At 53.6% G+C, this 26702-nt stretch overlaps 1 protein-coding gene across 1 annotated transcript; it reads left to right on the plus strand.

Moving 5' to 3' along the window:
• Positions 1-1225: 1225 nt before the first annotated feature.
• TRARG1 (trafficking regulator of GLUT4 (SLC2A4) 1) lies at positions 1226-15499 on the plus strand. Its single transcript, XM_087826480.1, has 3 exons — positions 1226-1612; positions 13704-13836; positions 15486-15499. The coding sequence occupies exons 1-3, from the start codon at positions 1226-1228 to the stop codon at positions 15497-15499; spliced, it is 534 nt and encodes a 177-aa protein (XP_087682606.1).
• Positions 15500-26702: the final 11203 nt, after the last annotated feature.

Here is a 26702-nt window from a genome sequence, read left to right on the forward strand (position 1 = left end):
ATTTAAACTGCATCGCCTGAGCCACCTTTCATCTGTAACTTCCCATCCCACCCCCATCATGCACGACCCCAGGGTTTGAAACTCGGCTACCCTCCTCCAAACCACACACACACACATCTCCTGGTGTTTCCAGGTCACTCTTATAAAGATAAGCAGAGATATTGGGGACATAGAAAGAGCTGCAGAGAACAGAGGAGGGAGAGACAGAAGGAGAGAGTAAAGGCAGCCAGGACCCAGGCCCTTCAGAGTCGCCATGTGCCCCCAGGAGCCCCTGACAGGAGGACCTTTGCCTACTCTTTAGCACCACAGTAAAGCTCTGATGGGCTTGAAATGGGGCTAACACATCTCCCCTGATATCCCCCTCTGCCCCATACCTTGCTGAGCTGCTCAGAAACCCGTTCAGAGAGCCCTGTTCGTCCAGGCAAGATCCTGCAGGGGCCACACTGGTGCTCAGTCTCCCCTTCTCTCCTGGAGCCGGGAGCCAGGCTCTGGCCTTGATACCTCGGGAGTTGGAGGTCATGGTCGGGGTGGGATGAGTTGGTTCAGGGCACGGTGTTTCCCAACAGGCAGGAGGAGGCAGCAGCCTGCTCCAGGGAAGGAAATCAGAGGCATCAGCTTCCCAGGGCAGTTGAAGACACACACCCCTGTGACCTGCCCTGTCTCCCCCCCCCAGCCCCCAGCCCAGAGGAGCAGGTCGTGTGGCTGGGCTGGGAAGCAGAGGCCAGGGGAGTCCCTCTGGGCTGGGCTGGGCAGAGGCAGAGAGCTGCTGGGCGGTTCTCAGGGGAGAGGGGAATTGAAAGGGAAAAGCTTCTCTGAGGAGGGCAGGGAGGAAGGGAGGGCGTGTGGGACACACACACACACACACACACACGCCCTGACTTAGCCTAAGCCTCACTCAGAGCGGAGCCTCTTCTCTCTGCTCCGGAGCCGCCGTCTGTTGCTTCTCCGCCCATCTGCGTGCTGCCAGCAGCACCAGCAAAGTTGGCCTCAAACTTGAACGGAACCGAAGGCTCCAGCTCCCGGGAGCTCTGCCGGGCAGCAGGTGGGACCCAGACTCTGAACTCTGCTGGCCAGGGACAGCTGCCCCTCCAAACCTTGCTCCCTGGTGACACTTCCGCCCCTGCCCTGTAGGCCCCCAGTCTGGGCTGAGGAATGGTGCGCTGAGGTCCCCCCGGCACCCCCTTCTCACCGTCTGGAGCTGAAGCAGCCCAAGGCCCAAGCCGGCATGGCCAACCCCGTGCAGCTTCAGTTTCCCCCCGCGCCGGAGCCAGGCACTGCCTCACCCCTGGAACTGCCGGAGATGGAGATGCTTCTCACCAAGGCGGAGAACAAGGGTGACAAGCCCCTGAAGCTGCCCAAGTCCCTTTCCGGGGCTCTGGACCTGGAGCAGAACGGCCACGGCCTGCCCTTCAAGGTGGTACCCGAGGGGCACCGGGAGGCTTCACTGCCCCGGTCGCCCTCTCGCGCCAGCTCGAGGCGGGCATCCTCCACTCTCACCACCTCCTATGCCCAGGACCGAGAAGCCCCCAAAGATTACCTTATCCTTGCCATCGCCTCCTGCTTCTGCCCTGTCTGGCCCCTCAACCTCATGCCCCTCATCTTTTCTATCATGGTAAGTGCTGCTCTTTGTTCCAGGGCAAGGGCTGGGCCCAGGGGGCAGCAGGTGTGCTCCCTGGCATGATGCAGAGAAAAGAGAGCTGGGAGCTAGGTGCTTGGAGAGAGACCGACCCCCTTTCTCAGCTGGCCCACTACTCCCCCTTGGAGAAGGGGCCAGGGGCCAGGAGAGCTTTCCTTTGCTGTCCTTTCATCTCTGCTCTGGGGCCACATGGCTGGACTTTGCACAGAACCTGCTGGGGAGGGGGCCCCAGGGAGCCTCCTGGAGCTAAATTCTGCAGTACAGAGAGACAGCCAAGTTGGAGGTCTTGTCTTATGTGGCGGGGTGGGTCGGGTTGTTCTGAGGTGTCGTTCCTGAGCAGGGGCTGTGTTATCAGCAGAGGCTCCAGCCACCATGGAGTCTCAGGGCCCGTGTTCTCAGGAGGGGAGCCAGCCCCCCATGGCCTCCCCCACACCTCACCCTGGGTCACCTGGGTGTTCTCAGAACCTCCGTCGGCTCTGATTTCCAGGAGCCGCGGTGGCTTCCCTGCCAGGCTGCTCCTCCTGGGGACAGCTCTCTCTGGACCCTCTGGGCCTTGGTGGTTACGCTGATTTCAGCAGCCATCCTCGGGGCAGGGGCGGTCTGGGCCACGGGCCAAGCATGTGTCAGAGGGCACAGCGAGACTTGCCAAGGGGGGCACTTGAGCTTGTCTCTGCTTCTCACACACTTATGCTTAGGGTTTTGAGTAAATTGTTTTTGATTGTCCCCAAACCAAGCCATTTGGATAGAGCTACTTGCAGAGGATTCAGACACTGTCAGCAGATGTGACTTTTGAGGTCTAGGAAGGAGACAGACAGACAGACTGGGCAGGCAGAATGAAGTTAGGAACAGGGGGCAGTAAGCTACTAGCCCTGGGCTGCTTCCCTCTGGAGACGCCACTGCTGAGTCATCGATCGCCAAGCCCCTCGGAGCTGTGGTCCTTCTTGCTGCTCCTGGGCTGTCCTCTGAGAAAGCCCCCGTTTCCTCATACTTCTCTGTCCACTTCACTAATGCCCCATTTCCAGCTGGGGAAGACTTCCCCTGCCCCTGTCAGATCCTGCACCACCTACCAGGATGTCAGGGGAGACTGGCAGCACTCCTAAGTCACGGATTGGCATGGGCACAAGAGCCAGGGCTGGGCAGGACCCAAGGTGGGACCTTTGAGGGGCTTCCTGTGTGCCTCTGCACTTGGGGACAATGGGGGCAGCCAGTGGCTCTGGGCAGGGCCAACCTCTTGGTTACAAGGAGAAGCCCCAGGAGGGGGGCAGGTTTGGGGAGAAAACCACCCAAGGGCCCAGGAGAAAACAGTTGCTAGAATCTGTCTCCTGCTGGGGGGTTGGCAAAGCACAGGCTGGGTAGAGCAGCTTTTGTCAAAGGAGACCTGGGCCCAAGACTGTGAAACCAGTGAGCCCACACTCAGTGCATTTCTATGTCCTTCTCAGCTTCTTGAGTCAGGTGTCACTGGCACAGGGCCAGGGGCAGGGTATCAGGTGCTAAACCAGACATCACCATCAATTCCCAGGAGCCTCCCGTCCAGTGGGGAGAAACTCGTAAACAGATCCTTACAACACGTTGCAAGAAGTGTTCGCGCTAGACAAAACCACAAAGTATTGTGTGGCCTCAGGCAAGTCACTCAAACCTCTCTTCTTTTCAGTATTCTTATCTGCAAAATGGGTTGTGACCACAACACCTACATTAGAGAGCTGCGTGAGGGTGAAACCAGACGAGCCATACAAAGTGCTTAAGAACAGCACCCAGTACACAAGTTAAGTGCTATTACATAGTAACGGTAATTCTTTGGCAGCTGAGTGTCTCCTTGGTGAAGGGAAACCATCACAGGTTTGCTGTGTGTGGTGTGTTTTTTTTTGGTTTTTTAGAGCTTTGAAATATAATTCACATATCATACAATTCACCTATCTAAAGTGCATGACAATGATTTTTTGTTTTGTTCTGTTTTGTTTTGTTAATGCTCACTAGAGGATATTTTTCCATTGATTTTTAGAGAGAGTAGAAGGGAAGGAGGGGAGAGAGAGAAACATCGATGTGGGAGAGACACACAGACGGGTTGCCCCTCACAAGAGCCCTGACCAGGCCAGGGATCGAACCTGCAACCCAAGTACATGCCCTTGACTGGGAATCGAACCCAAGACCCTTCAGTGCACCAGCTAACACTCTAACCACTGAGCCGCATCAGCCAGGGTGACTCAGTGATTTTTATTATGTTCACAGTTAGATGCAACCACGACCACACTCAATTTTAAAGCATTTTCCTCACCTCCAAAGAAGACTGTGAACCTTTTTTCTATCACCCCCCCCCCAATCCCTCCCAAGCCTAAGCAAACACTCATTTTTCTGTCTCTATGGATTTGCCTCTTCTGGACAGTTTATATACATAGAATCATACAACATGTGGCTTCTTGCAGTTGGCATCGCGTTTTCAAGCCTCGCCCAAGCTGCAGCATGCAGCATATACAGCGTAGAATTTGGAGCCAGAGAGGGGTGTGGCCAGATTTTCCACTTTTAGTCTTGTGTAGGGTGAAAGGAGGGACCAAAGGGGCCCCTCTGAGCCTGGCATTAGGGAGAGGGCACCTTGCAGGAGTGCAGGTGACACATGGAGAAGCCCGGGCCATGGCGAGGGGCAGGGGGAACCCTCTGAAAGTGGTAACAGATCACTCATTCAGTCGTCCATTCACTTGAACGGCAAGTTGCTTGTTTGGAGGGAACTAAGTGGCAGAGGCTCATCAGGACCCCATGAATGAATGTGTCTTTTTATGAGCCGAGCTAAGCATTTGGGAAGTAGCTGGATGAGACCTGGTCTGTTTCTCTCATCTGAGAAAGATGCGAGAGTGTGGTGGTCAAGGGAGGCATCGAGGACCTGCTCTAGGAATTTAAGTTTTATCCTAGTGCCTCTGAGGAGCCTCTAAAAATTTTAAGCAGCAGTGTGATGTGGTCAGTTCATATTTTAAAACCAATACCCAATTGTATTGTGGGGAACGAACTAGAGCAGGCGGGATGGTGATCAGGGAGACCCCGCAGGAGGCTCCTGAGACAGTCCAGGTGGGACGCGAAGGCCTGAACCAGCAGTGGGCTGAGAAAGGAGGGCACTGACAAGGGAATCACTAAGGAGGCAGGAGCAACGCTTGCTTTAGGCTCCTGGATCTTCAACTCAAGAACAGTGGGAACAATCTTAGAGAAAGCTCTGGGGCATACAGCACTTCAGGGGTGGGCAGAGGGAAGTGGAGAGAAAAGGGTCTTGAAAAGAAGATTCCAGGAGGTGAAAGGAAAACTGAAAAGGGGGAGACACCCAGGGAGGAGTGAGTTTGGAGGAGGGAGTCGTCAAATGCAGGGGCGAGAGCAGATTCAATGAGGATGGGAGTGTCCACTGGCTCGGCCACGTAGAGACAGACCCCCAGTGACCCCGGCGATGGAGGAGCTTAGGCGAAAATGAGAGGTGATTGATGAGGTGAGGTTCCTGAAGAGGGAAAGACAGGATCCAGAGGAAAACCATCCTTCCTGGGAGCTTGGAGGGGAGGCCCTGAGGGCAGAAGCAGATAGAAATACTCAAAGAAAAGGGAGTTGGCTCATGCAGTGTGGGATCCATGCCACCAGGGACATGGAGGGCAGGGTTGTTTGCTGAGAAGTAAGGACCTGATGGCAGAGGGGAGGAGAGGCAGCTAGGGGCAGACAGGTCAATGGCCCAAGGGCTCTGTTGAGGCTGGAGACCAGGGGTTCGAGTTGTTACCAGCCTGCGTGGTGGGGTAGCTTTTCTCCAGCTGTAGATACAGGGCCACTGATGTCACATTGGGCCCACCCAAACCTGGGGAAGGCAGACTTGCTACGAGGACAGGACCAGGTGGCACAGAAAGTGCTAGCCAGGGTTGCTGAAATGATGCACCCGAGGATCGGGCTGGACTGGGAGGGAGGCCAGGAAGACAGCAATAACCTTGGAAGAGAGGGAGGTTGGTCACAGGATGGGGCTCAAAGAAGTCAAAGGGCAGATGCTATGAGAGTGGGAGTACAAGAGAGAGACTGGAGGGGTGGGGATTTCAGAGGAGGAGCCAAGGGTGGAGTATAGCTGTGGAAATGAATTTCTAAAGGGAACTATTAAGAGCCAGAGAGGAGGAACCTGGGGAAGCCCAGTGATGAGGGATAATGTTAATATCATTCACCGTGTGCTTGCTAAATGTTAGGCACAGGTCCAGACACTTTATATATATTATCTCATTTAATCCGGAGTATATATTGTTATTACTCGCAATTTACAGATAAAACTGAAGTACCGACGTGTGAAGTAACCTGCTAGTGATTGGGAGCCCAGGACAGGATGCCTGGAGCCCAAGCGCTTGTTCCTACCCATGACACAGCCTGCCTCCTGAGTCAGAGGGCGCCAGGTGGGGAGCATTGTTGGGTGTGCCCACAGTAGCTGTCCCCCTCTTGAGAGCCAGTCTAGTTCATAGGACACTCCCCTTTCCCAGCGAGGGCAGGGGAGTCCCACCCAAACAGCAGCTGGGGTGAAGGAGGGCCAGAGACTGTGGAAAGAGAGGAAGTCTCCCGTGCTGGTGTCTCCAGGCCCCGGGGACAGGATCCTCACCTGAAGCCCCCCCGCTGGTTACCAGGTGAAGCATCAAAGCCTTTGATCCAGGGCGCAAGGAGACCCACAGCCCTGGCAGCTTTTCTAGAGCTCGCTGTCTGCAGAGCATGTCCTCACGTGAGGCCGACAGAGTCTGGCTAACTGTTCCCATCGATAGAGAGGGCAACTGAGATGTACAGATAGTACCCTGCCCGCGGTCACACAGCTGGGCAGAGGCACATCAGCTGCCTGATGAATCCAGTGTTCTTGCCATGGTCCCACCCTGCATCTACTTCTGGGGACAAGGATGGTGTGTGTCCCCCAGGAAAGCCAAGACTTTCAGGCATCAGTGCAAGGAAGGAAGGATTCCACTTCCTTTTCTCCCCCCCCCCCACTGTTCTCCTCCACGACTGCTCCCCCACATCTCCATCACTGGGAGAGGAATGGGCTTCGACGGTGGCCTGCTCTGACCAGGGCTGGAGGATCAGGGGCTCTAGCTGAGCAGTTGTCCAGACTCACCTCCTCTGAGCCTCCTGGGGTGGCCAGGGCAAGGCTGGCTTCATCCATGTTACTTCTGGGTCAGGCTGAGAAATGGCCCATGCTCCTCAGTGCCCGCAACGCCTCCTGTCCACGAGGGGAGCTGGACCCTAGGCAGCAGGCCTTCGGTTGACAGTAGTGATAAAATAAGTGTCAGATAGACCTGGGCGAGCGTCCCAGCTCCGTCCCTTTATAAGCCACATGACCATGTCCAAATCACCCAGCCTCCTTCCTCAGCCTCAGTTTCCACATCTATAAAATAGGTGTGATAAAACCATCTACCTCACAGGGTTTATTGGGAGGAATAAATGAGTTAATATGCGTGAAAGCACCTAGCGCTGAGCTGGCACGTGGTAAACGGAAGTGGTTGCTGTTATCATTAGCATTAAATGAAGCTTTGCAATGTCAGAGGAAAGGGCAGATCCCTGGTGGACAGGCAAGTCTGACTTCAACATTTTGGGATAATGAAGTCTCACCCTCATTGCACCACCCAGGGGAGCTGGGCGGCCCTGTCTGTAGTTTTGTGGGAGCCTCTGAGCAGTCCCTTCTCTGTAGGCCGATTCTGCAATGCTGGGAGCGTTGCAGAGATCCAGAGTGGCTTCAACACTGCCTTTCTCAGGCATTTTGGATAACCTCCTTACTTAACTAATATGGTGCAGGCTCACTTTCATTCATTTATGCATTCATCCATTCACTCAACGAGAGTCCCAACCAGGGCTGACCGCCAGCTGGTCAGTTGGCTTAGAATATTGACAAACCGGAATCGGTTGGTCAATAGCTACAATCTTAAGCCCCTAAGCATCTCCAGTTCCTCCCAGCCACCACTGCAGCTGCCCTGAATCCTCCCCCACTCTTTTTTATTGAATTTATTGGGGTGACACTGGCTAACAAAATTATACAGGTTTCAGGTGCACAATTCTACAACATATCACCTCTGCAGAGTATTGTGTGCTCACCACCCCAGGTCAAGCCTCGTCCGTCACCACTTATCCCCCCCATACTCTTCTCCACTCTTCAGCAGAGAGAGGGTTGTGATGGGGGTGGAGGGGTGGGAGAAGTGCACCCTTTGCTTGGTCCTGCAGGAGATGCTTGACCTCCGTGGAAGGGCTAATGGCTGATCAGCCCTGGGGCACCTTGTCAGTCCTCCTCAGATCTGCTGGGGCCTGGCCTGAGCCTGGGGGGGGGGGGGGGGATCTTTCCTGAGAAGATCTGTTGCCACCCTCCTCTGGCAGCTCTCCAGCACCTTCCCCACCCCCTACCCTCTCTCAGACTTTTTTCAATGCATTTCTTCCCTGATTTATAAGTTGAATTCATTTTCTCTCCCACCATTCCCACGGCCATTGCAATCACAGATGACCTATTAATTCACAGTCATTCCAATCATTACTGTAGTTATTACGGTGCCTTCGACTTAAGCTATTTTGTACAAGAAGATGATGCCGCTAAGGGATGAGAGAGCAGGTGTCTTCTTCCATCCCTGCAGTCAAGGAGTGGGCCTTTCATCTGGTAATTAGTGGGGGGAGGCTTCAGAAGTGAGAGCCGGCCAGTGATGAGGAAGTTCTATACGTAAACGTAGGGTTCTACTCTCCGAGGCAGCTGTTTCCCCTCCAATTTACAGATCTGAAAACTAAGACTTACAGAACAATTGCGAGGTTTACACTGGGTAGCGTGGATCAAGTGTCTGACGCGACAAGGCAGCCGAGATCAGGTCTGCCCTGTTCCACCCGGCCACTCCCAGCGTAGCAGCTTCAACGGTGTCTCTCAGGTTCAAAGGGACACGCATGACTGGGAAGCAAGAACCGATGGCTCTGTGGGTAAAGAAGAGAGACTGGGCTTTAGTGTCACTGAAAAAAGTCTCCCTGTTGCCTCCCTGTCCATTTCTCATTCCCAAGTAGCCACATGTGCCCCTCTCTCCATGGCCTTGAATCAACGACTCTCTCACAACTATTTCTCTGGAAAGTGGGGGGCAAGACTCATCTCAGGCCCTGCTCCCCTCCCCCCACATGCCAGGCTTACAGCTGAGAATGAGTCCCTTGGTCATGACTCAAGGTAGCCCCAGAACCTCTAAAGCCGAAATTCCTGGGAATCCCTGAAGTCTTTCTGTACGTGGTTCCCTCTTCCTCTCAATGTTGCCTTGGTGAGGTCCTGAGTTTTGTGACCTGGGCTGGCCAGGCAGAGAGCTGGAGGTGGAGGTGGCATGGCTTAGTGGTAGGGCCAGAAGCCAGACATCTCTCCTGTGAGACCTATTGCTCTTATTTCTTTGAAGAATCTTCTATTAACGTTGAGCATCCCACTGGCTAAGTTCAGTGGTTAGAAAACAGACCCTTCTCATCCCTTCTCTCTTTTATTCTTGAACTTTCTCGAACGTTTACTGAATACCTGCTAGCGTCTTTCCCTAGGTTACATAAGAAGGATTCCAAAGTTGGGGATACATGGTCCCTACCTTCAAGGAGCTCATAGTCTAAAGAAAAGAGACTGACATAGCCACCAGGTGGTAAGAGGGGATGGTGCAAGATGCCACGGGAGCCCCAAGGAGCGGCTGGTTAATTGTTCGTGGGAGTCAAGGAAAGTTTTACTGGAGGTGGCTCTTGTCAAGGTGGCGATAGGGTAACGGGAGAAGGCATTCCAGCAGAGACAGCACGTGCAAAGGCTCAGGGGCTTGAAAATGTATCCCTTTTATGGGGAGTCATGTGGCCAGGCTTGTATTTTAAAGACCTCACCTTGGTCTGTTAAGAAGAGGTTGGATGGGGGCAAGAGTGGAGCAGAGAGAACAGATGCAGTGTATACAGGGAGTGGGACTAGAGAGGTAGGGACAGACTTGAGGGACATTAGAAAGGGCAGGAATTCTTACCTGATTGTATGTGAGGTGGGGAGAGACAGAGGGGAAGTCTAGGAGGGGAGACGCTAGGATTCTCTCCGGGAAATTGGAGCTGTGGAAAGCAGCTCTGCGATGAAGCTCTGCTGTTCCTGGTGCACCCTGCCGGAGCGGGAACCGTGCTGAGGCTGGGCGTCAGCCACGCGGATGGAAGGACTGCGCTCACTGCGGGAGGCAGACGCCAGGAGGAGCTTCCCGCACTGTCCCATCCCACTGCCATCACAATGCAACTGGGGCCGGGAGGGCGGGAAGGGGGGAGCAAGAGGAGGAAAGGAAAGGAATGGTAGGTTTCTGGGGGTACAGTGAACATGTAACTAACATCCTAACGGGGACGTTTCTGAAAGTGAAAGGAGTGCTCTTAGTAATTTCACCAAGACCCACCAAAGAGACTTTCCTCCTAGATCTGCCCTCCTCTGCCAAGGTTGATGGGTTATGATCTTCTTTCCTTCTCACACCCAATGGAGGGAAGGGCATCTCCTGATAATAACAGAAGTATTTTGTTACTCTATTTACTGAGCACTTAACTATCGCCAGGCACCATGCTAAGCCCTCCTACTTGTATTATCTCATTTAATCCCCACAACAATGCAATGAGGTAGGTACCGATCTGAGCTGATGAGGAAACTGAAGCATAGTAAAGGTAAGTCACTTGTCCAGGGTCCCACAGTTAGTAGGTGATGGAGCTGGGGCAGGCATCCAGGAGGTCTGGCTCCAGAACCTGTGCTCTTAGTCAGATTGCTCTTCTAGGGAGCTGGAGGCTACGCCTTCTCCTGGTTGAGTCCCTGCCATGTTCAGGTGGGCTGGTGAGGCTCAGGATGGGTTGTTGCCTGAGCCTCACTCCATGCTCCCTCCTCAAGCCAGACCCACCTTCTCTTTCATTTCTCACTGGATGACATTGGCCCATTGTCATTGATACCCTGAGGTCCAGAGGCATGAACCACTCACAACTTCCTGCCCAGATCCACCTGTAGACCTGTCCAGGTGTGAGATCACCTGCACCCACCATTCATTCAGTCTCCAAGGACAGGAGTGCTCTCCCCCACTGTCCATAGCTCATCCAAGTCCAGACCTGCTGCCCTGGGACATTGGGGTGCTAATCACTCCTTAGTCTTTTCACCCTTTCTCTCTTCCCTGGATCTTTTTCTTTCCTGTCTTGTTGAAATCCTCTATTCATCTCACCCAGTGTATACCCCCCAATACATATAGGACAAAACCTAGATTCTGTTTCATGAGAGCCAGGGCCCTTCTGGATCTGGCCTTTCTCCATTCCTCCGGTTGCTTATCTCACGATGCCTTCATGCTCCAGCCCCAGCTCCCCATCTGTAAATGGCCTAGTAACAATCCCTAACACACAGTATCGGGAGGAGGAGATGCTCTAATGGATGGCAAGCATTTAACATAGTTCCTGACACAAGGTAGATTTTCAAATAACATTAGGGATAACTATTATTCCAGTGAAGGTGGAGGAATCTTGGTGGGCTTCACAGAGGGGGTGGCATTGGAGCAAACCCTTGAAGGATGGAGAGGAGGTGGACATGTGGTGTTGTGGGGAGTCAAGAATGAAGGCATGTGGATGTCGGTGCTCATACCCAGAGTGGTTCAGATTGACTAGCCCAGAGGTTGTGGAAGAGAGTAGGAGGGGATAAGGTCAGAAAGTGCAAAGCTAACCTGAGTTTGGTCTTGGCTCTGTGGAAAGTGGGGGGCCATGGAAAATACTGGGGGAGAGGGATTAACTCAGCCACCATCATCTTGCTAAACTGCATCAGCTCCTGAATCACAACTTCCTTTTTGATCCCATGCGTCCAGAGGGGTCCTTTGGAAACCATTCTTCTGCCCTAGGCTTACATCTTCCCTGGCTCCCACTGCTTCTGGGTAAGAACCAGCCTCCTTCCTGTGTGGGCAGAGCTCTGCCTGGCATGGCCCCACCTACCTCCTCTTGCTCACTCTCTCAGCTCCATCCACATGGGCCTCTATCTATCCCTCCTGCTCCCTTCAGACAATGATACATGGAACATCTACATATTTGTCATGCAGGGTCTCCCTCAGGGTCTTTGCACATGCTGTTCTCTCTGCCTGGAATACTCTTCTTTTGTGAAAGTTCTATTTAATTCTTACTGATCCTTCACATCTCCATCCAAATGTCCTTCCTCCAGGAATTCTTCTCTGAGTCTCCCCTTTCATGAGGCCTCATAGTACTAGGAAACCTCTTTTTTTGTAACACTACCCACAGTTGCAATTTTACCTCTATTTGTGGGATCACAATGGAGGCCAGCCTCCCCACCAGGCAGTGATCTCTGTGAGCTAGGGACTGGGACACTCTTGCACCCAGCTGCATCCCGCGGGCCTAGCACAGTGCCTGGCATAAATATCTGTTGAGTGAAATTGTGGTTTGGGGGACAGAATGGAGAAGAAGAGAGCTTGGAGTCAAGGGATCTTCAGGAGGTTGTCATCTTGGCTTGAGCGAGAAGTGGGGCCTAGAGCTAGGGCAGGTGCAAAGGACCGGGAGGGGAGTAGCAATGAAATTGACTAGGAGTGGAAACCGATTAGTAGGGTGGGATGGGAGAGGACTTGTGACCGATCAGGAGGACTCTGGGTTGTTGCCAAAACTGGGGCCTGGGCAAGCAGAAGGTGGAGTGCAAGGCCAGGAGGAGATCTGAGAGGTCGGAAGCTATGGTTGGGGCAAAGCAAATCCTGTCACCTGTGACAGGAGAGTGGGGCTGTCCAGAAGGAGCTTGAACAGGGAATGATGGGGTGGAGTGGGAGTGGGGTAGGCTAGACTTCCAAGAGGTGAAGGTGACAGAACCCTCGGGAGGGCGTTGTCCACATGAAGAGAACAGAGAGGGGAAGTGTAGCTTCTCTGAATTTCAGTTTCTTCAAAAGTGGGCTACACCAATAATGATTTAAACTGAAGCACTCTTTGCTCCTCTGCACATTTTGTTTTAGACAAGTTCATAATAAAGAGCTAAAACAGTAAAAAAAAACGGTCGACAGTGCCAACCTTGTAGGATGATTCTGAAGCTAAATGAGATAATTTAGGCACAGTCCTTAGCAAGCTGCCTGGTACAAAATAAGGAAAGGACTCAATAAATTGTCAACATCATCATCATCATCAAGGTACTAATCCGAACTCAGGGTTCTCAAATAAGTTGGCCTGAGACAGTCACACTTTCAGTGGACTCCCCCTGTGCCAGTCTAGAAGTCAAACATCTGGGAGTTCTAGAGCTGGAGGTCCCAAGCCAGCACTTGCCAGCAAATTGACAAGTGTACTCTCATTGGCAGGGACACGGGGCCACCATGGTGATGCCTGGGACACACTACCTACTGAGCCACCCCAGGACCTCTCAGGATGCTCTCTGTTCTTAGATTCTCCATCCTCGCCATCACCCACCTGACTTCACCATGTTAAATAGGGCCAAGAAAAACCAAACTCACTGAGAAGGAATGAAATATTGAATGGGGCCCCTGTGAAGTCATGTGTGGCTCCCCCAAACGCAGCCTTCCTGGTTCAAATCCAAGACACCTGCCTTTCTGGTGTGATCTGGGAAGTGGGCTTGGTGGAACAAGGACGTGTGGTTCCTGGGTGGGAAGGGAGGACCAGAGATTTTTTTTCTTTTGTGGCAAGATAGGGCTCACAGGAAAAAGGAGGCAAGCCCGTCAGGCCATAGAAAAAGCCACAGGGACTGTTACAATCTTGGGGCAGCCACAGCAGTGAGCCTAGTCCTGGGGTCTGGAGGGGCCTGGCTTATCTGCTCCCACCAGCTCAGCGTAGCCTGGACCTGGTCCACCGTCTCAGGTCCTCGGTCTCCCCTATACCACCCCAGGGTTTTGTGATTCTGCATTGCTTGGTTCTGCTTCCAGCTGATCTCAGCGAGCGAGGGTCAGGCTTGGTTAGGGTCCCGGCCCTTTGGTTAGGGTCCTGGCCCCTTGAATTCAGGCAACTTCTCGAGGAGAAGACCACTTCCTCCCTTAGGGGGCAGCTGGAGTGTGGGCTGCAGTGGGGACCAGTGTATTCCAGAGGCCCAGGCCAGCGGCCCCCACAAGGCTGTGAGGACAGCTTTCTTGAGGTCTCTCCCACCCTCTCTCTGCAGTCTCGAAGTAGCGTGCAACAGGGGGACATGGACGGGGCCCGGAGGTTGGGCCACCTTGCCCGGCTGCTCAGCATCACCTTCATCATCATGGGGATCATCATCATCATTGTGGCCGTGACTGTCAACTTTGCAGGTGAGGCCCAGCCACATGCCAGCTTGCTTGGTGTGAGGACAGCCAAGGGTGTAGCCTGGCCCCCTGGGACAAGGGTGGTGGGGGGGAGGTAAGAGCCTGTGGGGGCCACAAGCTACCCTCTCACTCCCCTAAAGCAACCCAGTTGCTGGCAGTGCCCAGCTGAGTAGGGCTGCTGTCTGACTGGTCTTATGCCTGGAAAGTGGATTAGGAGAGTGGAAGAAGAGCAGGGGCCCAGGAGTCAGAGGCTCTGACTGCCCTGGGCCGGTGTCTGTCTAGTTTAACTCTAGGGGTTTTCATGTCTAATGCAGTAGGAAGCAGCCTCCAGCAAAGAGGCTTTTGTGAGCATCACCCAAGATAATGGATGTGACTGTCTTTGTAAACTGTGGGTTTGCCACACAAATGTCGGCGCTGAGACAGCCGGGACAGGCCAGAAGCAAACAACACATATGGGGGAAGTTAGAAAGTAACACTTTTGTGAGCACCCAGAGGTGGCCCAAGGAAGTTATTCAAGCAAGGGAACCATTTCAAGGGTGACTCCCAGCTGCCCGCAAGAACCATGCAGCTCCGAGTTTCTGGGCGATGGAGGTCACCGTGGCCCATCTCCCTCTGTCACACACTCACACCCAGAAGCCTCCAGGGATCTCTGCCCCTTCCAGCGACCAATCTAAGCTTTCCCCCAAAGATCTTGCTCCTCCAAATGTGCTCCATGGACCAGTGGCAGCGACTGCAGCCCCCAGGAAAGTGTCAGAAATACAGAATCTCAGGCCCCACCCCAGGCCCACTGGATCAGAATCCGAATTTTACTAAGATTCCCAGCCCAATCATTGAAGTTTGGGAGGCACTGGTCTACACTATGGGGTGTTCAGCTTGGGGCAGAAAACCTGGGACTCAGCCATGGGGTCATGGGCAGCTTGGCCACTGAGGAAAGGGAAAAGGTCAGGTTTGTAATCAGCCTGCCTGGGTTCAAAACCCACATCCCCTACTCCTCTCTGCCTGGATTGAAGCACGTTCTGATCTCTCGGAGTCTGATAGACACGCAGGGACGTGAGAGGCAGGAACCCACTCCCCTGGGGCATATGGTGCCTCAGTCTCCTTTGTCATCTCAGCCATGACCTTTTTTTTGTTAACCCTCACCAGAGGGTATTTTTTCCATTGATTTTTAGAGAGAATGGAAGGGAGTTAGGGAGGGAGAGAGAGAGAAACATCGACGTGAGAGAGACACATCGATTGGTTGCCTCTCGCATGGGCCCTGACCAAGGCTGGTGATAGAACCTGCTACCCAGGTACGTGCCCTTGACCGGGAATCGAACCCACGACCCTTTGGAGCCTGGGCCGATGCTCTAACCATTGAGCCACACCGGCCAGGGCTGCCATAACCCTTTTGACGGCGTGTGACAACTATTGAACTCAAAATGGTAAAGGGAATTTGTTCAGCTTTCACTAAGAAACTCAAGCATAGGTGGTTCTGTGTTCAGGGGTCACACACCACAGCCCTCTCACTGGCAGGAGCTCAGTTCCACCAAGAGCCCAAACCAGATGATCCCTGTTCCCGTTTCCATGAGGAAACAAAAACCCAAATCCTCAAAACAGGGACTCGAGGACCTCACGTTCTGAGCTCTGTTCTGCCATAACTGTGCTTTTCTTTACAGTTCAGAAGAAATAGGAGTCACCGGGCCTCTGCCAGCAGCAGCAGCTCTGGCCAGCGGGACGGCTCCCAGCCCACCCCCCCCCCACCGAGGACAGGACAGTGCCTACCAAGGCCCACCTGTCCCCAGGCTCCTACAGCACACACTCGGAGGGAACCCCCAAGTCCCTCCATTTCAGTCCCCATCAGATGGGAAAAGCCCGAGGAAGGAAGGAAATGAAATTGATTGTGAAACAGTCAGTGACGTGGTTTAATCTCATGGACGCAGCCCGGCACCCGACCCCAGCGTCCTGGCTTCTCTCTCATCCCATGCGTTCCTGGCGTCACCGAGCAGCCTACACTGCCCGCAGGAGAAGAAGCCAGCCCCAGGCAGAGGCGCTGGGTGGGGAGACAAGCAGCACACTCCCTGCATGGCCGGGAGCAAAGATGTGGGCTTCCTTTATCTTTGTATTTCTCTTGAGGAGGGATTAAAAAAAAAAAAAGGCTGTTTGCATGCCTGTGCCACATGCCTGCTGTGATCCCAGCCGGTGCCCTGGAACCCCTGGCACACATGTGAAGCTGCCCTGCAAGGAGGTGACAGCCACACTTAAACCCCATTGCAGGGTGGAGGCGCTGATAGGAATGTTGGTGACAAAGGGAATGGGGACGACAAGAACCATGGACTTCTTCCCGAACTTAGCCTCAGGAGTATCTCTGCCGAGAACCGTGGTCCCGGCGAGTCTCCCAGGATGATCCCAGTCCACCTTTTGCTCCCTCCCTGTGCTGCAGTCTGGGGCACCAACCAAGAGCTCTCTCCTGCCCTGGCCCCCACGGTCTGGGGTGCAAACTTGGGGCCCATGCAGAGCAGCTTAGATGGAGCGTGGGCTCCCGGTCCCCAGCCCAGCCTCATCTCATGCCCTGTGCCTCCCCCTGTGCCCCTGGCCATCCACAAACAGCAGAGGCTTTCCCTGGATGAGGCTTTGGGATCACCCCTGGGGAGCAGGGACTTCCCAAGGGCTCCTGGGCCGTTAGTAGTGTTGGTGCAGCCTGTAGGGAAGTGGGCCAGAGAGTTTTTACGAAGGTTTATCATTTCTCAGTCTAGAGAATCCAAGACAGAGGGAGCTTGGCTGAAGGGTCCAGTCTGTGGGAGAGTGGGGGGCCACGGGTTCCGGAATATACTCACATGCCCGGAGGCAGGGGCTGGACACCATGGCCTCTGTCTAAGGACCCAATGGGATGTCTAAAATGACCGAGCAGGGCCCCTGGGCCTCCTGCCTGGATTTTGGCTCCAGATTCTCCCCAAACTTCCCTCTGGTATAGGCTCTACCCACAGGGGCCACTCCTGTGTCCACCTTCCCCACTGGCTTTGGCTCCCAGACTCTGGAATAGAGATGCTCCAGGCTCTCCCTCCCTCAGTGGGAGGGCAGGTTCCTAGCCACAGACAGACTGGCCCCCGACTGGCCAAGAATGTTTCCCTTGAGCCTGTTCACAGCACTCATGCCTCCTCTAGGGGCCCCTGCCAGTCTCTCCCACCCTCCTCATAGGCCCCTGGGAGGGAGTCTGTTAGCGCAGAGGCTCTGTCTGCCAGGAGGGCTCTGGGTCCTGAGCACAGCCCAGACCCAAGTGGCCACCAGGAGGGGAGGGGTGCAGGACCCAGGGGATCCCTCTGAGGCAGGCTTAGTCCCCCACCAGGGAATCAACTCCATCCTCACCCCACCCTAAAAAAGGGGCTGGTTGGGTTTGCTTTAAGGGACCTTTGAGGCCAAAATAGAGATGCCCTGTTTATCAGGGAGGCTGGAGTGACCCAGAGTATTTGTGTCACTTGCAAGGTCAGGTCAGGCCAGGGCAGCCCTGATTCTACAGAAAATGACCTTCATAGGCCCCCAGCTCTGGAACGAGGATCAGGAGTCACAGGTGTCCCAGCAGGCGCCACGGGCCCTCAGCTTCAGCATTTCAGGGAGAAGAGAGACGTGAACCAGGGGAAAATGATGGCAGAGGGTCCCCCACTGCCCACATCCCACAGGCAGCCAGGCACCCCCAGGCCTTGCTGAAGCTGGAAAGACAGGGCCCTGCTGTCCCAGGTCCATGGTGGGTCCAGCCACCGGCTGCATGAACACTGTGGCCCCGACTGGGGTGCTGACCCAGTCTCTCCCCAAGGCCCATAGGGAGCTGCAAGAACTACCCTACCGACCTCACCACACTCACTGGTTCACTCCTCTGTATTCCTCAGCATGGAAAGAAATAAAGCTGACTGCACTCGCGCACCCCAGGCCTGCGTGTTTGTGCTGCTGGGTCAAGGGGTCCAGGCAACTGCCAGAGGGGGTGGGGTGGGGCAGGGAGTTTACTCAGCCTCTCAGTCCCAGGGTCAGGCTGAGAACTGGGCACCCAGAAGCCTGGGCACCATGCCAGCACAGGCATTGTCCTGGACAAGTCATTGGTCCTCTCAGGCCTCAGTTTTCCTGGTGAGTAAAGCCTGTCCCATCTTCCCTAGGTCATTCTTTCTGCATATGAACAAAGGTCTCAGGAGTGGAGAGAAGGGGGTAGGAAACCAGCACTTGCTGGTAGCCTGGTGCATGCTGGCATTTTATACTCTTTGGTAAATCTACCAGGCAGTCCAAGGGGGTTACTAGTGTTATCCTGGGGGTTCAAATTGGTAAACCGAGGCTCAGAGAGGTTCAGAAACTGATCCTGGGTCCCACCATGCCTGGCACGCAGAAGACACTGAAAGAAGGCTGGTGAATGGGCCCCATCCTGAGGTCTGACCCCAACACTGGCTTCTTGCTGCCATGCTGCTGTCCAGAGAGGAAAGCCCTATAGAAGGGGGGTGAGATGGTTGGGGGAGAGGAGGGTCTATTTCCCAGGCTGCAGGATGAAGCAGGCAGGGGTTGCTTGACAGTAGAAGGTGGCAAGGACCTCAGAAGGGCAGGCCATGGAGGTAGGTGGGTGTGGGCAGAGCCCAGGCTGGGCAGGCAATGAAGGAACTGTCACATGGCCACGATGAGCTGCCAACACTGAGGGCAAGGGGATGGGAGAAGGAGGGAAGGGCATGGGGTTGGAGTGGGGCAGGAATGAAGGGAGAGTCAAAAGGCCTGAGAGGTGGCAGTAGAGTAGATCAGGGTGTGGAGCTGGGGGCAGCAGCCTGGGTTCAAATCCTGCCTGGCCACATATTAGCTGAGTCCTCTTGAGGAAATTCCTTTCAACCAGAATAGGGGCCAGGGGAGTACTTCCCATGTGCCAGGTGCTGGGCTCTTCAGTTTGTGTATATTATCTCATTTAATCCTCACAACATCTCATGTGTCATCCCTGAGAAGAAAATGAAGGTTAGAGAGGCCCGGTGACTTGCCCAAGGTCATGCAGTCAGGACAATGTGAAGCAGGACAGCCCTTTGCGGATGCTTTGGTGGCAGGAGCCTCCTCTGCCTTAAAAAGTCTGAGCTATTCCAAGGGAGCTGGCCATATCACTGGCCTTTAACTGCACCACTATGACAGTCGTAGTTTTCTCTACAGCTTTTTGCTTGGGTGCTGCACTGTGACCTTTTCAAAGGCATTTGAAGCACCACCTGGGGGTCTAAGTTAAGATGAACCGTCACCAGTGTAACGCTACCAACTTAGTAACACTCAGGTTCCCTGCCACCTTCTCACACGGGCAATACCAGGAACATCACATTGCTCACGGACTCACTGTCCAGCTTGGTCTGAATGTTTTGTTGGCATCATTTGTCAGACACAACCCAATTTTAGAAACTTTAAAATGGAGGAAACAAGGATACATGTGTCTTAGAATCAGTAAGAAAAGTTGGAGCTTCCATAATGCAGAAGGCTTCAGATGACGGACGGCTGTGCCCAGAGAAGCAGCCTGTCCTCTTGGAACACTGACCCCCCACCTGCAAACGGGGTGATGATCTGCTCTGCACACCCACAGGGTGTGGGAGGCCTGATGGCACTTCCTGGTGAACCCTGAGGGCTGGACACACGTGGGGGACACAAATAACAATTTCCTGGGACACGGCCTGGAGAGCACCCCAGAATCTGGGAGGTTCTGGGCACTCCAGGTGACCCTTGAGCCTCTGCTCGCCTCCATTCCCAGCCCTTCCCTCCGCTTCCTGCTGCCGGAGAAGACAAGGAGCTCGCTGGCCCTTCTACTCGTTGGCCGTGTCATCTTGGGCAGGCCCCAGCTCTCTCTGGGCCTCAGTCTCCCCAGGTAAAGGAGTGAGCTTGTCTAGAGCAGGCTCCTCAGTCCTGGCTGCACATGAGGATCACCTGGGAACTTTGAAAACTACGGATGCCTGTCTGCCACGCCTAGAGAATCTGGTTTAAGTGACCTGGGGTGTGGCCTGAGCATTGGGTTTTTAAAGGGCTTTTCAGGTGATCCCAATGGTCATTTGAGGTTGGGGGCCACTGGGCTAGACTCTAGACTCTTGCTACTCAAAGTGTGATCCCTGGACCATTAGCGTGGGCATCACAGGCGCTGTCGAAAATGCAGAAACTCGGAGAGAAACAAGATGGCGCGTAGGTCGCAGCTGTCCCCGCCGCCTCCCGCAACCACATCAAAATTACAACTAAAATACAGAACCACCATCGCGCGGAACCTCCTGAGATCTGGCTGAACAGAAGCCCCACAACCAGGGACCTGAAGAAGCACCGAGGCCGGGAGGAGGGGCGGAGACGCAGGCGGAGCGGGGCTGAATTGCTGAGACGCGGCCGCAGGCCCACACCCGGTGCCACGGGCTAAACGCGGGAGGGAATCTCGGCGGCGGGGGTTTCCCAGAGGAGTGAGGGTCCCAGCCCCACAGCAGGCCCCCAGCCCAGGGCTCCAGAGCCGGGAAGAGATGTCCCCACAACTCCGGGCTGTGAAACCAGCGGGGACTGTGGCTGAGGGTCGCGGAGGCTGCGGGGGCTCCAGCAGCTCCTCTAAAGGGCCCGGCACGGACTCACTCAGACGCTCCCTCGGAGCCCAGCGCCGGGCAGCAGCCTGAAAGGACCCGGGACACTCGGGGGGGAACTAACCTGCCTGAAGTCGGGGTGACAGCTGGAGGGGCAGCTTCCTCCCAGGCAGAAGGGCTGGCGGAGGCCACGGCTCCTGTGACCAGTCCTCCCCGCACACATGGCAGGCAGGCGCCATATTTGAACCGCCAGCACCTGACTCGCACCGTTGGCCCCGCCCCGTGATTCCCGGAGGCCCCGCCCCTCCCACCTGCAGCTCATCCAGGCCATTTCCAGGGGCTTTTCTGTGCAAGGGGCCTCTCGAGCCTCATGCTTAGGACTTTCCTAAAATCTCTCAAACAAGCAGCAGTGGGCCCCATATGGCTTGATAAGCGGCCCCAGGCCTGGCACTAGCGGCAGCTGCATTGGCTCATGGCTTGGCCTCTCCTGGGCACCTCCAAGCCCAACACAAGTAGCAGCCAACTACGGTTTCTGTGTAGCTCACGCTGGGTGGCCCTGGGCAAGGCACTGGCAGAGGCTGACTTGGCACCTCCCGGGAGGCCCCAGAGACAGTGCACCTGATGGTCAGACTCGACCACGCTGGATTACAACCCTACCACATCCACGAGTGACACACTCAAGGGGCGCACTTGGTGAACACCAAAGCTCCACTTAAGTAAATCCTGATCCATAGGGGTGTCTCCGGCACAGCAGCTCTTTGGCTGTACTTTCAGCTGGTTCTCACAGCTGATTGGCCTGGGGGTCACTTCCTCCCAGGGACGCCAACAGCAACCAAGGCTCAACTACAACAGGACAGTGCACACAGCCCACACAGGGGAGCACCTAGAAGGCCCAGCTCATGTGACTAGGGACACCTACTACATAAAGCCACTCTACAAATTCTAGGAGACATAGCAGTTCTACCTAATACATAGAAACAAACACCTGGAAGCCGCCAAAATGTGGAGGCAAAGAAACATGTCACAAAGGAAAAAACAGAAGAAATCTCTAGAAGAGGAACTAAATGAAATAGATCCAAGCAAGCTAACAGATACAGAGCTCAGAATTTTGTTTACAAGGATGTTTAAGTATACTATTAGGGAAATAACTGAGAAAATCTATAACATAATAAAGTATCAATTTGAAATGAAGGCTACACAAACTGAAATGAAGAATAATTTACAGGGAATCAACAGTAGAGTAGAGGATGCTGAGAATCAAATTAGCAATTTGGAACATGAGGAAACACAAAACACCCAACCAGAGGAGCAAAAAGAAAAAAATGCAGAAATATGAAGATAGTTTAAGGAGCCTCTGGGACAAGTTCAAGAGTCCCAACATTTGTATTATTGGGGTGCCAGAAGGGGAAGAAAGAAACCAAGAAATTGAAAACCTACTTGAAAAAATAATGACAGAAAACGTCCCCTACCTGGGGAAAGAAATAGACTTACAAGTCCAGGAAGCACAGAGGGTCCCAAACAAGAGGAACCCAAAGAGGACCACAGCAAGACACATCATAATTAAAATGCCAAAGGTTAAAGACAAAGAGACACTCTTAAAAGCAGCAGGAGAAAAGCAGTTAGTTACCTACAAGGGAGCAGCCATGTGACTGTCAGCTGATTTCTCAACAGAAACCTTGCAGGCCAGAAGGGAGTGGCAATAAATATTCAAAGTGATGAAAAACATGGAACTACAACCAAAATTGCTTTAGCCAGCAAAGCTAGCATTTAGAATTGAAGGTCAGATAAAGAGCTTCACAGATAAGAAAAAGCTAAAGGAGTTTATCACCAGCACTACAGGAAAAGTTGAAGGGTCTTCTTTAAGAAGAAGCTAATGAACAAAAGAACCTGACGAACTAAATAGATCCAGGGACATTAACGCAGGCAACAGATGATCATATTTCAGAGGAAAGAGGGAAGGGAGGTGGAGGGTGGAAAGAGATTAACCAAAGAAGTTATCTGCATATATGCATAACCCATGGACACAGTCAATAACAGGATGAAGGCCTGGGGAGGGGGTGGGAGCAAAGTAGAGGGGTTCAATTGGGAAAAAATGGGACACCTGTAATACTCTCAACAATAAAGATAAATTTTTTAAAAAAAGCAGAAACTTAGGTAGCAGTCAGACCTCATGTCATGACTCAAAATATCTGCCCTTTATGGAGATACTCAGGTGGTTCTCTGCACTTTAAGCTGGGGACGCTCCTGGCTAGGCCTGAAGCTGAGGGGGCCAGCTCAGCCGAAGCTCAGCTGCACACTTTCTCCAGTGGGTCTTGGGTCGCACCTCTAAAAGTCTATTGTAGCAAACGAGAAAACTAGGCAATGCTGAGAAGCAAAGAGAACAAAGAGAGACGCCCCACAGGAGTTTAGGGGCTCTCATAGCAGAAAGGTCTGCACCCTACTTCCAAGAGTGTTTGCCAGGGAAGCTGCAGCCTGCACATGGGTGTGTCCAAGGAAGCACGGACCCTTCCCCTTCCCCCTCCCCCAGCCTCTGGCCCCCCACTGTGGACCTCCTAGGACCTGCTCAAGGATGGAGAAAAGTCAAGCAGGTGCCTTAAAGCTGCTTGGGTGGAAACTTCTACTCACAACCAAAATGAACACCCTGGTTCTCTTGGGTCTCCATCCCCAGACTCTGGGCCTGGGAGGAAGAGCAGAGGGAGGGCCTTGAGACGCTATTATGGCTCTTGCACTCTTGTCCTAGGGCAGGAATTCCTACGCTCAGGGTCAGCCCAGGTATATATGGTTCCTTTGTGCAATGAACTAAATGGGTCCCTTCAGGCAGAGGAGGTGCTGAAATTGTCCAAAGTTCCCCTTTCTGGGCATGTTTGCAGCCTGGTGCCCTGAGGACAGACGATTTCAGAGGCCCAGGCCCAGAGGCCTGAGAGAGTACCTCTCCGGAGCTGGGAGCAGAGCCGGTCAACTGGAAGCTGGGCCCTGCCAGGGCTTCTGCCTTCTGCATTATTGATCTGCCCCCTGGCCATGGACGTGAATAATTCATTAGGGGAAGGAAGTGCTGAGGATTGCAAACTGGAGGCATCCGGGCTCCTCCCCCGCTCCCAGCTCAGGGCTTGCTTTTCTTTGCTTATGGGACTTCTGCTGAATCTCAAGTTTCTCCCCTGCCCACAGGGCAGGCCCAGGAAAGGCCTCATGGGTTTGGGTTGCACTGAACCTGTCCCAGCCCAAAGAGAGCTGCCCTCAGCTCCAGGAACCAGTGCCCATCCCAGCCATGCTTCTGGTCACCTGAGTCACACAGCCTGACTTGCATGCTGAGCCCTTTGACCTCGCTGATTAGGTGGCATGCTTTATGTATGAGAAGGACCTAACAGTGTGCTGACCTGCAGCACCCGCTCAGCAAACACCAACTGTCAGTATTGATGTCATTTATAATAAATGGTGGTTTCTTTCATTGTTGCCAATGTTTTGGTGAAGGGCCGAGGGCACCAGCTGGGAAGGGATTGGGCGCTGGATGACAGGTAAGCAGGTGGGGCTCCGGCAGAGCTTCAAGGGTGTGGGACCTCTGGGTGTGGGTGCAGGTGAGTGGGGCTGGCGGTGTGCGACAGGAGGCAGTGGTTGGAGGACACTGAAAGAATTATTCAGGATTTCTGCCCGGCCGGGCGTGGCTCAGCGGTTAAGCGTAGACCTCGGATCCAGGCGATCAGGGTTCGATTCCCAGTCAGGGCACATGCCCCGGTTGTGGGCTACAGCCGATCAATGACTCTCTCATCATTGATGTTTCTATCTCTCTCTCCCTCTCCTTTCCTCTCTCTGAAATCAATAAAGATATATTAAAAAAAAAAAAAAAGAATTATTCAGGATTTCTACAGTGACTTTTCCTCTCTGACCAGACTTTTCCAAATGATAGTCTCAGGGGCTTCGAAGCAGCCAGGAAAGCGAGGGGAGCGCTGGGTGCGGAGGGACTGCAGGTATTGGGAGTCCACCAGCTCAGCCCTGATGCTGGGACCGGGGGCTCAGTTCTGTTCAACAGCCCATTTAACCCGCATTAATTAAGGGTGCTGTGCCATGTACAACCTCAGGCCAAACCCAGGTGTGCAAGAAGTGTTTACTACCCTTCTTTGTAACCAACTTTAATTTCCCCTTTGCCCCCATCCTGCATGGCGGCAGAAACTTAAGCTCAGTGGGCTCAGCTTTCTTTCCCTTTTCCTGGAGATTACAGCAGGCTGAAGTGTCCAGGACAGGGTGGCAACAATCTGGTCCTCGCTGTCCCCGAGGAGACATCCTCATTCCATTGTCCTGAGCCCTGCAGGTGGCTGCCGAGTCAACCCTCAGTCCCCACTTCTGTTAGTTCCCGCTCCACGGCTCCTCTGCCCTCTTGTAGGCCCAGGGATAATTCAGTGTGGCGAGGAAAACGGAGGCCTGTGTAATAGTGTCAACAAGAAAAATAAAGAAAGAAAATAAATAAAAAGTACAAAGTTACTTTTTTCTTGCTTTGAAATAATATTTGTGGCCCTGATGGGTAGCTCAGTTGGGTAGAGTGTTGTCCCGATAGGCCAAGGTTGCAGGTTCAATCCCCGGTCAGGGCGCAGGCAAGAATCAACCGATGATGCATAACTAAGTGGAACAGCAAATCGATGTTTCTCTCTCTCTCTCTCTCACCAACCAATAAAAAAAGAAAGGAAAGAAACAGTATTTGGGATACACTGTCAGACTTGACACTTCTCCTTCCTTATTGCACAGGGTGAAGTAATCATAAAACTTTTTTGGAAATCCTCTAAATCAGGAATTGGCAGACTTTTTCTGAGAGGCCAGACAGTAAATATTTTAGGCTTTGTCGGCCATGTGGTATCTGTGCAACTAACCAGGGCTGCCACGGTAGCCCCGGAGGAGCACAGACAAGGCGGGCACACACCGCTTTACGTGCTCTTTACAAACCGAAGGCAAGGCCCCCCCAGCGAAACGTTCTGACTGACTGTGACAGTGCTCGCTTTATTGCGGTGGCCTGGAAACTGCACAGCTCCGAGCACACCTGTATGGAAATGAATGAGCACGGCTGGCTTGCGACAAAGCGTTATTTACCAAAACGTGGCCGACTGGACTTGGCCCCTGGGCCAGCGTCTGCTGCTGACCTCGGCTCTAAACCCACTCAGTACGTTAGTTTCTGTGGCAGGAAGTGGCGTTTTGTGTGTGGCATGGGCCAAGGTCCAGGTGAGAAAGTGCTGAGCTCATCTCACAGCAGTGTCGGGAAGGCCAGTTAGTGCACCTGGCTCCTCCCCAGGTAGTGATTACAGGTAGGTTAAGACAGTTGTGGGGTTAATTAATTGCTCATTCTTACAATAACATCTATGATAAACACCATTTATAGGAGAAGGAAGGAAAAGTCAGATCCCGAGGACCGAAACTCTAACTGCACACCAAACCCAAAAGCTCTTACTGCATGTGCCAGGCCATGGGGTGGGAATCCGGGGCATCGAGGAGCTCCTGGGCCTCCAGGGAGGTGTGGGGAGCTAGCCATCTGCTGGAGACACAGTGACCAACAGGGAGACTACGAGGCAGGGAGACACATCTTGGCCCTGTAGCTGGGACAGGGGGCTCTATAGAAAAGGCCCCTGTCATCCAATAGACCAGGAAAGCACTGAATTAAATAAGACCCAACATGGTGGTCGTTTGACTGTAAGACCTCAGAGCCTTTAATACACCAACATGCAACATGACTCTCCGAGGCAGGGTAGAGATGCAGTGTCTGTTAAATTTAGTGTACCATCAAGCCCTCTCTTGGAGGAGTATTTTTTTGCAAATCTCCTTTAGATTTGCTGAGCCAAGCATTCCCCTATATTATTAAAGACTCTTTGTGAATATCCTTTTTAGTGGCTGTATACTATATATAAACCATCTATTTATTCACTTATTATTTCTCCCATTGCTGGGCACATAGTTGTCCAGTTTTCCTCTCTCCAACTTTTTTCTTGCCTATAATTTAGAAACAGGGCTTAAGCACTAGAGGAACATACTCTGAAGGTGCTCTGGGGGTCGGGAGCCAGGGGAAGAGCCTCCCCTCCCCCAGGGGCAGCTGACTAGTGGTCGTGGCAGTGAGAGGGAGGAGGCGGGCGGGTAGAGCTGCGCCAGGAAGCTCCCAGGGCCGGGCAGCTGGGAGCTGGGGCTGAGGCTGACCAGGCCTGACTGCGGGGAACCCCTGGGACTGAGGGATGGGCCCCTGAGCCGCCTTTCCTTTCTCCGCGGCTTCCACAGCACCAGGCCGCCAGGCCTCCCTGTGAGTCTGTCTCTGGGGCACAGTGGGAGGCAGAGGTCGGAGCAGGAAGGTGGCCGTTGGGGGCAGGTTAGCCTTCATTCTTGCCTCAGTTTGCT

The sequence above is a fragment of the Miniopterus natalensis genome, chromosome 17 (genome assembly GCF_054644295.1).
Source record: "Miniopterus natalensis isolate mMinNat1 chromosome 17, mMinNat1.hap1, whole genome shotgun sequence".
NCBI lineage: Eukaryota > Metazoa > Chordata > Mammalia > Chiroptera > Miniopteridae > Miniopterus > Miniopterus natalensis.